Genomic DNA, 13,529 nt, shown 5'->3' on the forward strand with positions numbered 1-13,529 from the left:
GAGTGTATCTGGAGTCTTATTACCTTAAAATAATGCCTTCTCAAGTAGATATGCATCGGTTCGTAACTCGGTGAAGGAGTTGGATGTGCTTTCGAAGGTTTTGCAATGCAACTCGGAGTCCATCGGTGTTGTCAGAGGAGTTTGGTATTGGTCGGTCTGTGTCGATGTAGGGTTCAAATGTGTCTGAAGTTTCCTTACCCTGAGATAACATCTTCTTAAGTGGATACACATCCATTTGAAGCTCAGTGAATAAGTTCAATGTGATTTCGAAGGAGCTGCCTAATAAGTCAGAGTCGATTTATATTGTCGGAGGGGTTTAGTGTGGTTTGGTTTATGTCAGTGTGAGGTTCAAGTGTGACCAGAGTCTTTGTACCTTGTTGTAATGTCTTTTTCAAGTGAACACACAAACATTCGTAGTTCGGTGAATGAGTTTAACAGGTATTTGAAGAGACTACAATGCAGGTCAGAATGATATGTGTTCAACTGATCACACCTTGATCAAGAAGATGTCTGATTTACTTTCATCCATATGCTTCAATTTTCGGGTCAGTCCCTAAGGAGTGTTTGGCGCATGGATTTAATTACAATTAGTTAGGATAGAATTACTTCAGTCCAATGATTACCCACTGTCAGGGATTGTCTTAAAATCCTTAGTTTGAAGTGAAATTATATTCACTTGTATGACATGTTTGGATTGAGACATGAATGCAATGAAAATGCACCATCCAAGGAAGTATAATGTTTGGAAAAATCATGCACAATCAGCCTTTCTAGTGCTGTGATGACGTTAACACTTGTTGTGAACCCACCATGATGTATATCTTATACCTCCACCATCCATTCATCTGTGAGATCATTTTATGACGTGGGCCCAAAAATGGGGCAGATCGAGAGCTTACATGGACCACACCGTGGAAAGTAGCGGGGACAATAATGTCCACCGTTGAAACCTTCCTGGCCCCACCGTAATGTTTATTTTCTATCTAACCTATTCGTAAGGTCACGCAAACCTAGATAAAGGGAAAACAAAAATAATAGCTTGATCCAAAACTTCTGTAGCCGTCAAGAAGTTTTCAATAGTTGTCCTTCAATCCCCAATAGTTGATGTGGTGTGGTCTATTTGAGCATTCGATCTACCTGATTTTTGTGATCATGCCCTAAAATGATCTTGAATTGTGGGTGGATGGTGTAGATATAGCCCATACATCATGTCGGGACCCACGGATCTTGCTGATAGTACGACCACCTTTTTCTGAATTTCACGTTAAACTCTCACCGCTATTTTACAAAAAATAAAAAAGGAAAAATAAAAGCCACATGAATCTGAGATGGAATTAAATGCAATTCTATCAAACCTAATTCCAACCTTTCCAATTCGCCCAAAACATCTGGAGCTGATTAGATAAGGGGTAAACGTTATTTTCAAGTCATTTCTTTTCTACGCTCCCCATAATGAAGTGATGTCACCACTTTCCATGGACACCACCATGTATTGTATTCACACCATCCATCCATTTCGTGATATCATTTTAGGGCCTGATCCAAAGTGTGAGAAAGATTCAAATTTCAAATGCACCCCACCGTAAAAAAAAAAAAGAAAAAGAGAAACCAATGGAGATTGAATGCATACCATTAAAACCTTTTTAGGCCACAAAAGCTTTCGATCAAGCTAATATTTATGCTTTATCTTATTCCATGTTTTTTTTAACTTTTAAAAAGGTTGAACTCAAATAAACATCATGGTCGGCCTCAGGAAGGTTTCAACGGTGGCCGTCACCTCCCACTGTTTTCTGCGGTGAGGTCCACTTGAACTTTGGATCTGCCTAATTATTTTGCTCACTCCCTAGAATGATCTCTCCAAATGGATGGATGGTGTGGATACAACACATACATCATGGTGGGGCCCAAAGAATGCGGTGACGCGACATCGGTAGCAAGAATGGTTACGGTCTGGTTCGGTAGCCAACCCGCGTCCCAACTCTATTTAATTTAAAGAATTAAAAATCCCATCCTCTGCATATTACTAAAATGCAGTCACATTGGTATTAAAAGTAGTAACGTGTCTAAGCAGCACTCACCGTATTGTTTTTTATAATTCTATCCCGGCTATCAGTTTTTCTAGATTATGTTACAACATGGACCTAATAATGATATTGATTCAAACTTCCAGTGGGCCACACAATAGGAAAAGGTGAGGATTAAACTTCCGCCATTGAAATATTCAAGTGACCACCAAAGTTTTGGATTATGTTAATGTTTTTATAATTTCAGTTTATCCCAGTGGGAATAACCTCATGAACCATATGGATGACATATAAACGTCAAGGTGGACCCACGAAATTTTCAACTACAAGAATTCCCCCACTTATTGTTTCCACCCGTACGGCCCACATGAGTTTTAGATCCAACTCATTTTTGAGCCTACGTTATCAAATGATATGGTAAAAATGATAGACAGAGTGGATTTCTCACAAATATCATGGTGTGCCCCACCTAGCTTGCCGTTGAAGGAAGTTCATGGGGATGGCTTTGGCAGCGCCTGTAAACGGAAGCGGGTTAGCTTCTTAACCGGGAGGATGTTACGTCACCATGTTCTTTGGGCCCTACTATGATGTATGTGTTGTATCCACACCATCCATCCATTTGGAGAGATCATTTTAGGGAGTGAACAAAGGAATTAGGCAGATCCAAAGTTCAAGTGGACCCCATCACAGAAAATAGTGGGAGGTGACGGACACCATTGAAACCTTCCTAAGGCTGACCATGATGTTTATTTGAGATCCAACTTTTTTATAAGTTAAAAAAGACGTGGAATAAGGTAAAGCATAAATATTAGCTTGATCGAAAGCTTTTGTGGCTTGAAGAAGTTTTAGCAGTATGTGTTCAATCTCCATTGTTCTCTACGGTGGGGTGCACTTGAAATTTGGATCTTTCTCACTCTTTGGATTATGCCCTAAAATGATATTATAGAATGGATGGACGGTGTGCATATAATACATACATTACAGTGGTGCCCATGAAAAGTGGTGATGTCAAACATGCTCTTGGTACTCAACCACTTGTATTTCACCACGTCACTTCAATAGTGTTTTGGCCACTGAAGCGTTCGCTTCAGTAGCATTTTGGCTGCTGAAGCATTTGGTATCTAATTCACTTCCATGAGAACCTGCTCCAGTGAAGCGGATTGGATAGTGTAGGTCACACCAACTATATTGCTGATGTATTGACGTCAGTAAGCTTTGTGGGTTTGATCAGGTATGTGTTATATCCAAACTGTTCATCCATTTGGCGAGCTCATGTTAAGACTTGAGACAAAAAATAAGACAGATCTAACCATCAAGTGGACCACACTGAAAAAAGTAGTGGAAGATTGAACATCTACCATTGAAACCCTTTTTGGGTCACAGAAGTTTTGAATCTATATAAAATTTGTTTTTCCTCTTAATTTAGGTTTCTGTGACCTTATAAATAGATTAGATGGAAAATAAACGTTATAGTGTTTTACTGTGAAAATCATCATCTCCGCTGCTATTTGTAATGTGGCCATATGATCTCTGGATATGATTTATTTTTTGGATAATGCTCTAAAATGATCTATAAAAATAGATGAACGGTGTGGATATAATAAATACATCCCTGTGGGGCTCATGTAACTTTGATCTCCTTTGAACCGTTCGTACAACTTGGAGCTCGAGCAGTGTCAGTGCTCGTCTTCGCACACGTACCTATAGCATCAATATAGCTGGTGTGTGGTACACCAGCCAATCCGCTTCCCTGCTACAGCTACCTAAGGCAGTGGTGGCCAGTTGATGTACGTCACCTTGTTCAAAATGGGAACGGATTAGATACTCCCCTGCCACAAGCCAATGGCGGGTGGTTGGTGGTCTGTGGGCCCCACCATGATGTATATGTTTCATCCATGCTATCCATTTATTGTTATCGATCATTTGTATGGTACGGTATTCCAATCTCAAGTGAACCACATTATAGGAAACAGCGTTGAATGAACGTGGACCATTAAAAACTTTTTGGGAGCTATAAAAGTTTTGGATCAAGCTGATCTTTGTTTCTTCCCTTCATCTGAGTCCGTATGACCTAATCAACAGATTGGATGTCAAATAAACCGTACAATGGGCCTCAGGAGGATTTTAATGATGGATATCCAATCACTATTGTATGTTTTTCTGTGGTGTGGTTCACCTTAGATTTATATCCCTCTAATCTTTGGTACCAAAACGTAATATTATCTGTAAAAATGAATGAACGGAATGGATGAAACGCATATCATCATGGCAGGCCCCAGAGCACCGACCATCAGCAACGGGGCTGGTGGCACGGTAGTAGCCAATCCGTTCTCATTCAAAATGTCCCAAAAGTACGGCGGGATTTTGACAGTATGGTTAGGCATGAAACCGACGATTGTCATGAGCAATCATGAGCGAGCTTGGGAGGTTCTTGTAAACAAATCTGCCGACCATGCGTCGCGGATGCTCCCTTACATGTCTAAATATATCACTGCCAACTGGATGATGCTTTTCTCATCAGACCATGGCCCATACTGGCAATCCCTTCATAAGGGTGTCCAGGGCTTTGCTATGAATCCATCATCCATCTCCAGCCAAACTCTCTCTCAAGAAAAAGAAGCCATTGCCATGACACAAAAAATCCAAGAACAAGCTGCTGTCAATGGCCGAATCGTCCACCCTATCGACAACATTCGACGTAACACAATACGGGTAGTAGGCCACCTTTGTTTCGGCCCTGATTTCAACAACGAAGCATTTGTTGTTGGCATAGACCCTTTTATTGATGATGTCACTAACATATCCGCTCTTGCCCGTTTTGCCGATGCCTTCCCCTTCATTCGCTACATCCCGGGCCTGCGGGGTCCATTCAGAAAAGCAGCTGAAATTCGTGATGGTATTGTGTCGGTGGTGAAACCAGAAATCACTCGCTACCAATCATCAAAATCACCATGCACCACTTGCTACTTGCACTTCCTCCTCTCGAATGGCTACCCTATGGAAACTATCATCTTTACCCTATTCGAGATGTTCATGCTCTCCATTGAAAGCACATCGACTATGACCGCTTGGGCTCTAGCGTTCCTATTGGAACGTCCAAACCAAATGGACGATTCAGATGCTCCAACAACCTCTGGAAGTTTTGATGGCATTTGAAACGCTGCACGTTATGGCTATTGGAATTTCCACAATTTTCACATGTTGTGGCTGGTGGATTTCCATACATTAGAAATGTATAGGTTAAATGTAGTTAATGGTATAATGAGAGCATATCAGGTATTTCACATAGTAGTAAGTCACTATATAAAGAGGGTTGGTGCTGTACGTTCAATGCAAGCAAAATGAAGCTAGAAAGCTATTTTCAATACATAGAATATTTATTTATTTATTTTTTTATTCCCTTCTTATGTGTTTGAATTATCTCCCAAGGTTGAAGAAGTCTAAAAAGGAGATCGTCATTCAATTCTCTTTACAACTTGAGCCCAAAGAAAAGAAGAGGACAGTGTCTTCATTGGCCAACATACCGAGCTGAAAAACAAACAAGCCATAGATGAGATCGGCCACGACATCCCCCTTTAAAACTCTATTGATCGAGGCTATTGCTACTCCAGCATGTCAGGAGGTCGTGACAAGGATTTTTGCCACTTCGGCTCCCCCACTAGTCTCACAGCCTCCACTAGCTCCAAAGAGAATCTTAGACTTGGGAGCTCCACTCAATCCACCTCCCAAGCCTCCTGCCTTCTCTGATGTGTCGATCCTCCTCAACCGACAATGACCGAGGATCGACCACTGCTAGCATCTCCAAGGCCTCGACGAACATCGGGTACTTCCTCAACCAAGGTCGTACTTCATCTCTGATTACTAAAAAAAAAAAAAGTCAAGGAAGGTTCGAAACGTCACTAAGAAGTTCATTATAACAAATGTTGGAATAAATGGTGACGGGATAGGGAAAGGTTAAATGACCATGATCTCCCTTTCGATGAAGAGTATATTATCCCTTATCATCCCAATCTGCCACCATTCCTTACTTCAAGGTGAGCACTAACGATGACAATAAAAAATTCTCAGGCTGTGGATAAATGATTCATCACTTACGTCATTCGATCTGAGTTAGGTGTAGATTACTCGTCTATATACAATTACCTTCAATTATTTTATCTTTATATCAGCTAACTATCCCTTTTCTTTCTTGTAGTAACTCGAGAAATGATAGCTGCAAACAAACAAATTGTTGTGGCACAAGCACTGTAACAAAGCCCACTAGCGGCCATTGTTCCTCAAATCACTGAAGTTTAGACTGTTGATTCTGAAATGACGGTGAGTACTAAGCCCTTCCTTCTCATAGTCCTTCAAAAGTTACAACTCTCCCCACCGATTCTGAGTGCATAATCATCATATCTTTAAGTCCTCTCCTTGTGACCAATCGAGGAGAAGATGAACCGCCACTCCTTCACTCTTCGGCCGAGAAATCACATTCCCAGCCAATAGTTCCTCTTTACAAGGAAGATGTTCCTCCAGCGATCGACGAATCTTTAGCCCATGAAGAAACTATTGCCATGGCTGAGGAGGCCATAATAGTCGAAGGAGTAGAGTCTGATTCTCATCCGTCGCCCACTCCAATACAAGCATCGATGGGCAAGGCTTCGACTCATGCTACTCCTGGAGAGGGTGGCCTTTCATATGATGATATCATTTCTTCGTTCGAGAAGGCCCTTGGTGGAGTTGTTTCTATGACGGAGTCACCTTCTCTTTTGAACTGCCTACAGGATCTCAAGGTAAAGCTTTAAAGCCTCTGTAAATGGGATTATCCGGATCCCTGAATGCTGAGATGTTCGATAAACATATTTACCAGATTTAAAAGATAGCTATTTACCATATATACAATGTTCGCATATACTAAAATTAATACTTTAAAAAACTAGAATTAAACAATGGTCAGAAAGTATATTCATGCCTGACTCGCTCATGTGGCCCAAATGTGCATGTCACATCGTGCAGACGTGGAATCCGTTATAGACGTTGCAGCTTCACCTGATGAAGTGCTCCCGATCAATTACCTGTAAAGGTTCTCGATCCTTTGTGCCTTCATGACTATGAGTGACCATTTTGAAACTTTAAGGACACGATTAAACTTAGTGAATTTGTACCCAAGCACCTCGACTGCTCCACGATTCCTCAGCTTAGGAACATGTCACACCTCGGTCAATATGTGCTTCATGCCATCAAACATCTTGATGTGCACTGATCCAACACTGACTACTTTACATGCAGTAGCATTGCCCATAAATACTTGGTAAAAAAGAGGTTTGTGCTACTATAAGGCCTCTAAACTCCTCCCTTCAGGACACTGTTGTATTGCATACCACTAGGGAATAAATTAGCAAAACTATAAACCCACCATCGCACTCAATGTAACTAGTGAACCAACTCCAATGAGGGGTGATATGGTATGAAGCACCCGTGTCAAAATACATTCTTCGTCGAAATACCTAGATTTAGATGCGGTCAGCACGTCATTAACGTTCATCTCCTCACTCAATTAGGTTGTGTTAACGTCCCTGAAAGAACCATATGAATTATCTTTTCTTACCTTAGGATTCTGACAATCCTTCTTTATCTGCACGAACATCCCATTATTCTAGCACTTCAATTTGCTTTTGCCCTTGCCCTTGGATTTGGATCTTTATCGAGAAGATCTTTTATCCCATTCAGAATTTTGCCCCCTCGTAACTAATGCATTTGTAGAGGCACCCACGTCATCGCTTTTCTTTCTCATCACCTTCGACTGAAGGGCTGAGATAACGGTTTCGACTCTAATTGTTGATCTATCGATGCACAACTAGTCTTTGAATGACTCATATGAAGCCGAGAGAGAATTCAACAGCATGCATACTTAATCCTCATCTTTCATCAGTTCTTCCTTATCCGATAATTTACAAATTAACTTGTTTAAGTTACTGATGTGGGACTCAACATTACCCCTCTCCACCATCTTTAGATTGAATAATTGAAGATTTAAGTACAAGTGATTCTCAATCAAGAGATTTCTTCGCATAGATGTTCTCTAACTACGCACATGTATTTGTTGCAGTTTTCTCTCATAACATTATAGAGAAACTCATCCATTAAGCACAATTGAATAAATGTTCCCGCTTTCTTATTCATCTTGTTCTATTCATCATCTATCATAAATTTCGATTGCTTTTATACGAGAGCATCATCCAATCCTTATTCAACTAGGAGACCGGTCATCTTAACCTTTCATAGTTCAAAATTATTTTTTCCATAATATTTTTCTACATATCAGACTTTAGATTGGATGCTATTGATATGATGCTTTTAAATTCAATCTACTTCCCAACGTTAGCTCTGATACCACTTGTTGGGGAACCGCAGAAGCACATAAAGATGAATTAAGAAAAGTACTCTAATCGCACAAACATGTTGAAATACAAACAGACCGATCGAATTTTATGTGGAAAAACCTGTGTGGGAAAAAAACCACTACACAAAGTTACAGTGATGCACTATGAAGGTAGAAAATTACAAGAGTGAGATTATCAATTCGAATAAGCCTTGAATCTTCCTCACAAGCCAAGCTATGCCCTTAAAATCCTTGGAATGAATTTAGAAAGCCCAGAACACCTCTCTTTCTACACAAATCTTGATTACACCTGATATATATAGCATCACATACTATCACAATCGGAACAAGAAACAAATCCAGCACTTAAACAATTTTGTGCCTGCAATCGATGACAACTTTAATGGGACTTTGATGGCATCGAATACCTTTAATGACATTGAGTAAAACACTAAAACGTTCCAGCCACAAAACATTGAGTTTTTGAATTTTTTGATTGGATTGACATATGCTCAATGGCATCAAATGATCTATCGATGGCATCAACAGATCCTGTTGTTTACAGATTTAAAACATATAAAACACTAAGTAGATGCAACCTAACTTTATTTAGACCTTGGATCATAAATAAGAGTACCGAACACCTAACAACGTGGAAAAAGTGAGGCCCACAGTAAGGTGGATTGATGCCAGGAATTCCTTTACATGATCCTTATGTAACCAGCTTTTACATGACCATGACTAACACTTTCCTCATAAGAAGACAAAATAATGAATAAAATAGTCGGTATTGGAGGGTGCGACTTATGGTTTGAGGACAAAATAGTGAATAAAATAGTCAATATTAGAGGGTGGGAGTTATTGAGTGATGGATGCATAACTAAATAACTTTCACATCACCATAATCAACCTTTTCTTTGAGGGAGAGGAAAACAATTATTCGTAGAGTCAATAGAAAGAGATGCCTACAATCTGACAAATGAATATTAAGTACTTTTCCTCGGTCCTACTTACATATCTTTCCCCCACTTCTTCCTCACAAAGAGGTAAATTAGTTCGTTGAAAAGTAAATAATGGATTAGAAGAGTTGAAAAGTCAATAACAAAGGAGAAGATGGTGTGGTCTATAGGGTGACAGATGGAACATTCACATATTACTACAAATTTGAGCCTAATTTAAGAGACAAGCCGTACATGAACGAGGACTGCGTCATGCACCCGCAGTCTTCCTTTCGGAATGGGCAGGAGCTTTGAGTGCCCACCGTGGAGTATGGGTTTTATCCACACCGTCCATCCATTTTCCGTGGAATTTCAGGATATAAGATGAAAACTGAGAAAGATCCAAGAAACAGGTGGACCAGACGACGGGGATTAAACTTTTATTGTTGAAAACTTCTTAGAGTACACAGAAGTTTTGGATCGAGCTAATATCTGTGTTTTGTCTTCATCCATGTCTATGTAACATGATGAATAGTTTGGATGGAAAATAAGCATCACGGTGGGCTTAGAAAAGTTTCAACAGTGAGAATCATTATCACCACTTCTTCCTGTAGTGTGGTCTACTTGAGAATTGGATCTACCTAAATATTAGCCATCTCCCATCAAATTCCGCGAAAGAATAGATGGATGGTGTGGATAAAACCTAGATATTATAGTGAGCACTCAAAGCTGCTGCCCGTTCCCAGCCGGAGACGCAATTCATCTTCCGCATGGACAAAGTGGTGACAGTCTCATGAGCGACTTTTATCTTTCTTACGCCCATCAAAGCGTCTCATCAGACAAATCTTGATAATGTAGAAGTGTTATGTGATAGAATTAGAGCCATCTGATGTTCTGATACGTACGCATGCAGATGCAATGGGATAAAAATCAGGTCATTCAGTTCATGAGGTGAGTTATAGGTGGATAACAAGCATGGATCATATCTGATTACACTTGTGCATTTCGGCCAGTCAGTCAGTGAGGGAAGTGAATTGCGTAGTGAGTAGCTCGCTACACTTTAGCGTACTGAGTAAACTCCGTGGGGTTTATTATAATCTATGTATTTTATCCTCTCCATCCATCCATTTAACCAGATAATTTTATGGATTGAGACCAAAAAAATAAGGCATATCCAATGATCAAATGGACCACACCACTTGAAATAGTTGAATTGAACGTCAACCGTTGAAAAATTCTTCGGGGCCACAGAACTTTTCGATCAAGCATATATTTGTCTTTTACCTTCATCCATATCTTTATTATCTTATGAACAGGTTGGATGTCAAATAAACATCACTGTGGGGCCTATAAAGGTTTAAACAGTGGAAATCATTATCCCCACTGTTTCCAGTGCTATGATCCACTTGATCTTTGGATGTGCTTCAATTTTGGGCCCAACCCCTTCAATTAGATGGAAAAACGGATGGACGGTGTGGATATACCACATACATTCAAGGTGGTCCCAACTGAGTTTACGAGCGTACTGAGTTACTCAGTACGCAATCCGGTTTCGTCAGTGCGTTGAGGCAAGGGAAGCGGATTGGCCGGTGTACCACACACTACCGAACTGGCTGGTGTGTTGAGGTCACTAAGTTCTGTAGGTCCCACCATCAGGTTTGTGTTATACCCAAACCGTCCGTCCATTTGGACGATCTCGTTGTAAGGCTTGATCCGCAAAATAACACAGATCAAGTGGACCACACTGCAAAAAGCAGTGGGGGATTGAACGTCTACAATTGAAATCCTTTTGGAGTCACAAAAGTTCTGAATAAAAATAATATTTGTTTTTCCATTTCATACACGTCTGTAGGACGAACCGATTGGATTAAAAATAAACATTATGGTGGGCCCTACGAATGTTTTAACTACGAGTATTCTCCCACTGTTATTTGTGTTGTGGTCCGTTTAAGATTTTGATACGACTTATTTTTTGGATCATGCTCTAAAATGTTCTCTCCAAATGGATGAACGGTGTGGATATAATATATACATTATTATGGGCCCATATAACTTCATCTCCTTTGAACGGTTAGTGCAGCTTGAGCTCGAGAGGAACGTCAGCGCTAGTCTTCACACGACACGTACACGTACCAGCTATGTCGGTGGTGTGTGGTACACCAGCCAATCCGCTTCCTAGGCAAGTACCCGTGCCCTTCGGATTGGGCACTTATCTCACACGTGAATAATAGTTTGATGTGAGGTTGGAGCCGCTCGCCAGGTAATCCTGATGGTGTAGATTCCTTGCCTTAGGGAATTAGACCTATCTAATAATGAAATGAGCACATCCAATGATGTGCAGACCGTCCATCAATACTACCAGTAATTCATTCCGTGTGTGAGGCAAAGCATCAACAGAACGGAAGCCAACTTTAAGGATATCCCTGATGGCAGGCGCTGGTAGGACTCACTGTGATGTATATGTTTTATATCCATGCCATCCATCACTTTTGCCAGTTCGTTTCAGGTCATAAGCTAAAAAATGAAGCAGATCTAATACTCAAGTAAACCACACCATGGGAAAAAGTAGGAATTAGAGGCTCATAGTACGATTACTCCTTGGGGCCATAGTTTTTGGACCAAGACTATATTTGTGTTTTCCCTACATTCAGGTCCATGTGACCTTATGAACAGGTTGGATGGAAAATAAATATCATGGTGGGCCCTATAAAGTTTTTAATGGCAAGCATTCAACCACCTCTAAATCGTGTGTGGAGTGGTCCAGCTATATTTGATGGGCATGAGAGTGGTTCTGTAGAAAAGTAACAAACAGTCGGGAGAAAAAAAAGAATGGTCTACAACTTAATGTTCGTTCTTTCCCTGATTTAAAGTTACTTATCTCACCGGTCAAGCAAGCAGCAGCCATTAGTTGGTCAAACATGTGTATCTCATGCTGTACCATTTGTTCATGTAAACGGGTTTCATACGCTTTATTTTTTCTTAGCCTATGCTCAACGCTAGCTTTTTTCAAGGGTTTGAGTCTAGGTCAAGCAAGCGGCAGCCATCAATGGGTCAAACATGTGGTATCATTCCAATTTCATGTTGTATCTTTCCACTGTTTAGAGTCATTTATGGCAGCTGGTCAAGCAAGCAGCAGCTATCAGTAGGTACTTGTCAAGCATGTGGTACCAATTCATGCTTTCCACCGTATGTGGTGCCATTCAAATTTCATGCTTTCCATGTTTTTGAGTCATTTATGTCACCAGGCTAAGCAAATGGCTGCCATTAACAGGCACTGAAACAATTTAGTTTTTTTGCGACAAGTCAACTCGTCGCTAAAAACTCTAAACTCGTCGTTAAAAAACTTTTTACGACGAGTGTTGTTTGTCGCCAATCTTATTACAAATAAGGTATTACAAATTTTATTTAGTAATGAAAACAGCAACCCATCGCTAATAACTCAATTATTTACAACGACCTAAGAACTTGTCACAAAATATAACTAATTAGCGATAAGTTGATGCGTTACCATTACATAGCGATGTTTTTCTATTACTTTTTTTTTTTTTTTAACACACGCACACACACCACCACACACTCACGCCAAGGTGGGATTTCACCACCTGTGGGTACTCGAACCCTCGACCAGGTGTTGAAACTCTTAAGAGTCTACCACCGGAGTAAGAGTAAGGACCCAAGTTTCCCTGTTGCTTTTTTCATAATGCAATAACTTATAAGATAGGTGGGTCCTGTCGTCTGGAAGAACTACCAAAATTTTGAGGGTTTTTTTTTTCTCCGTTTTTTCCACAATTTGCGCAGAAAAAACAAAGGTGGAAGGTGGTTTGGAAAGTAGCTAGCCGAGCGGTACACACCCATAGGATAATGAGCGGCTATAATATATGTACCGTACACATGTATCAAGATAATTACAGATCATTGAAAAAGTCAAAAACTGAACTTGTCAGTGTCCAGAGGCGGTTGGATCATAGCATAGTGGCTGTGTGGTGGAAAGTGGAGGAAGGAAACAACTTCCTCCAACTAAACAAATACAAATGGAAAAGAGAAGTCGTTAAATCTAAAAAAAAACAAAAAAAACAAAAAACAAAAAAAACAAAAAAAAAAAAAAAAAAGCCAAATTTTATTTAGCCAAAAATTCTACAAATGCTGGTTTCCCAAAACATGCCTTCAGCTTTCCTATTTCTCAAATTATGTCTCCTATGCTAC

At 40.2% G+C, this 13,529-nt stretch overlaps 1 protein-coding gene across 1 annotated transcript; it reads left to right on the plus strand.

Annotated features, from left to right (window-relative positions):
* Window positions 1-4,364: 4,364 nt before the first annotated feature.
* On the plus strand, window positions 4,365-6,811 carry LOC131255031 ((S)-canadine synthase CYP719A21-like). The gene is made up of 3 exons (XM_058255729.1): window positions 4,365-5,172; window positions 6,220-6,271; window positions 6,370-6,811. The coding sequence occupies exons 1-3, from the start codon at window positions 4,365-4,367 to the stop codon at window positions 6,809-6,811; spliced, it is 1,302 nt and encodes a 433-aa protein (XP_058111712.1).
* Window positions 6,812-13,529: the final 6,718 nt, after the last annotated feature.

Source organism: Magnolia sinica, chromosome 9, assembly GCF_029962835.1.
Source record: "Magnolia sinica isolate HGM2019 chromosome 9, MsV1, whole genome shotgun sequence".
Lineage (NCBI taxonomy): Eukaryota > Viridiplantae > Streptophyta > Magnoliopsida > Magnoliales > Magnoliaceae > Magnolia > Magnolia sinica.

Coding starts and splice junctions, on each gene's coding strand:
- LOC131255031 (XM_058255729.1), top strand. CDS start 4,365: ATGTCCCAAAAGTACGGCGGGATTTTGACAGTATGGTTAGGCATGAAA. Junction 5,173..6,219: donor AACCTCTGGAAGTTTTGATG/GCATTTGAAACG, acceptor TCTTTCTTGTAG/TAACTCGAGAAATGATAGCT. Junction 6,272..6,369: donor ATTGTTGTGGCACAAGCACT/GTAACAAAGCCC, acceptor TCCTTCTCATAG/TCCTTCAAAAGTTACAACTC.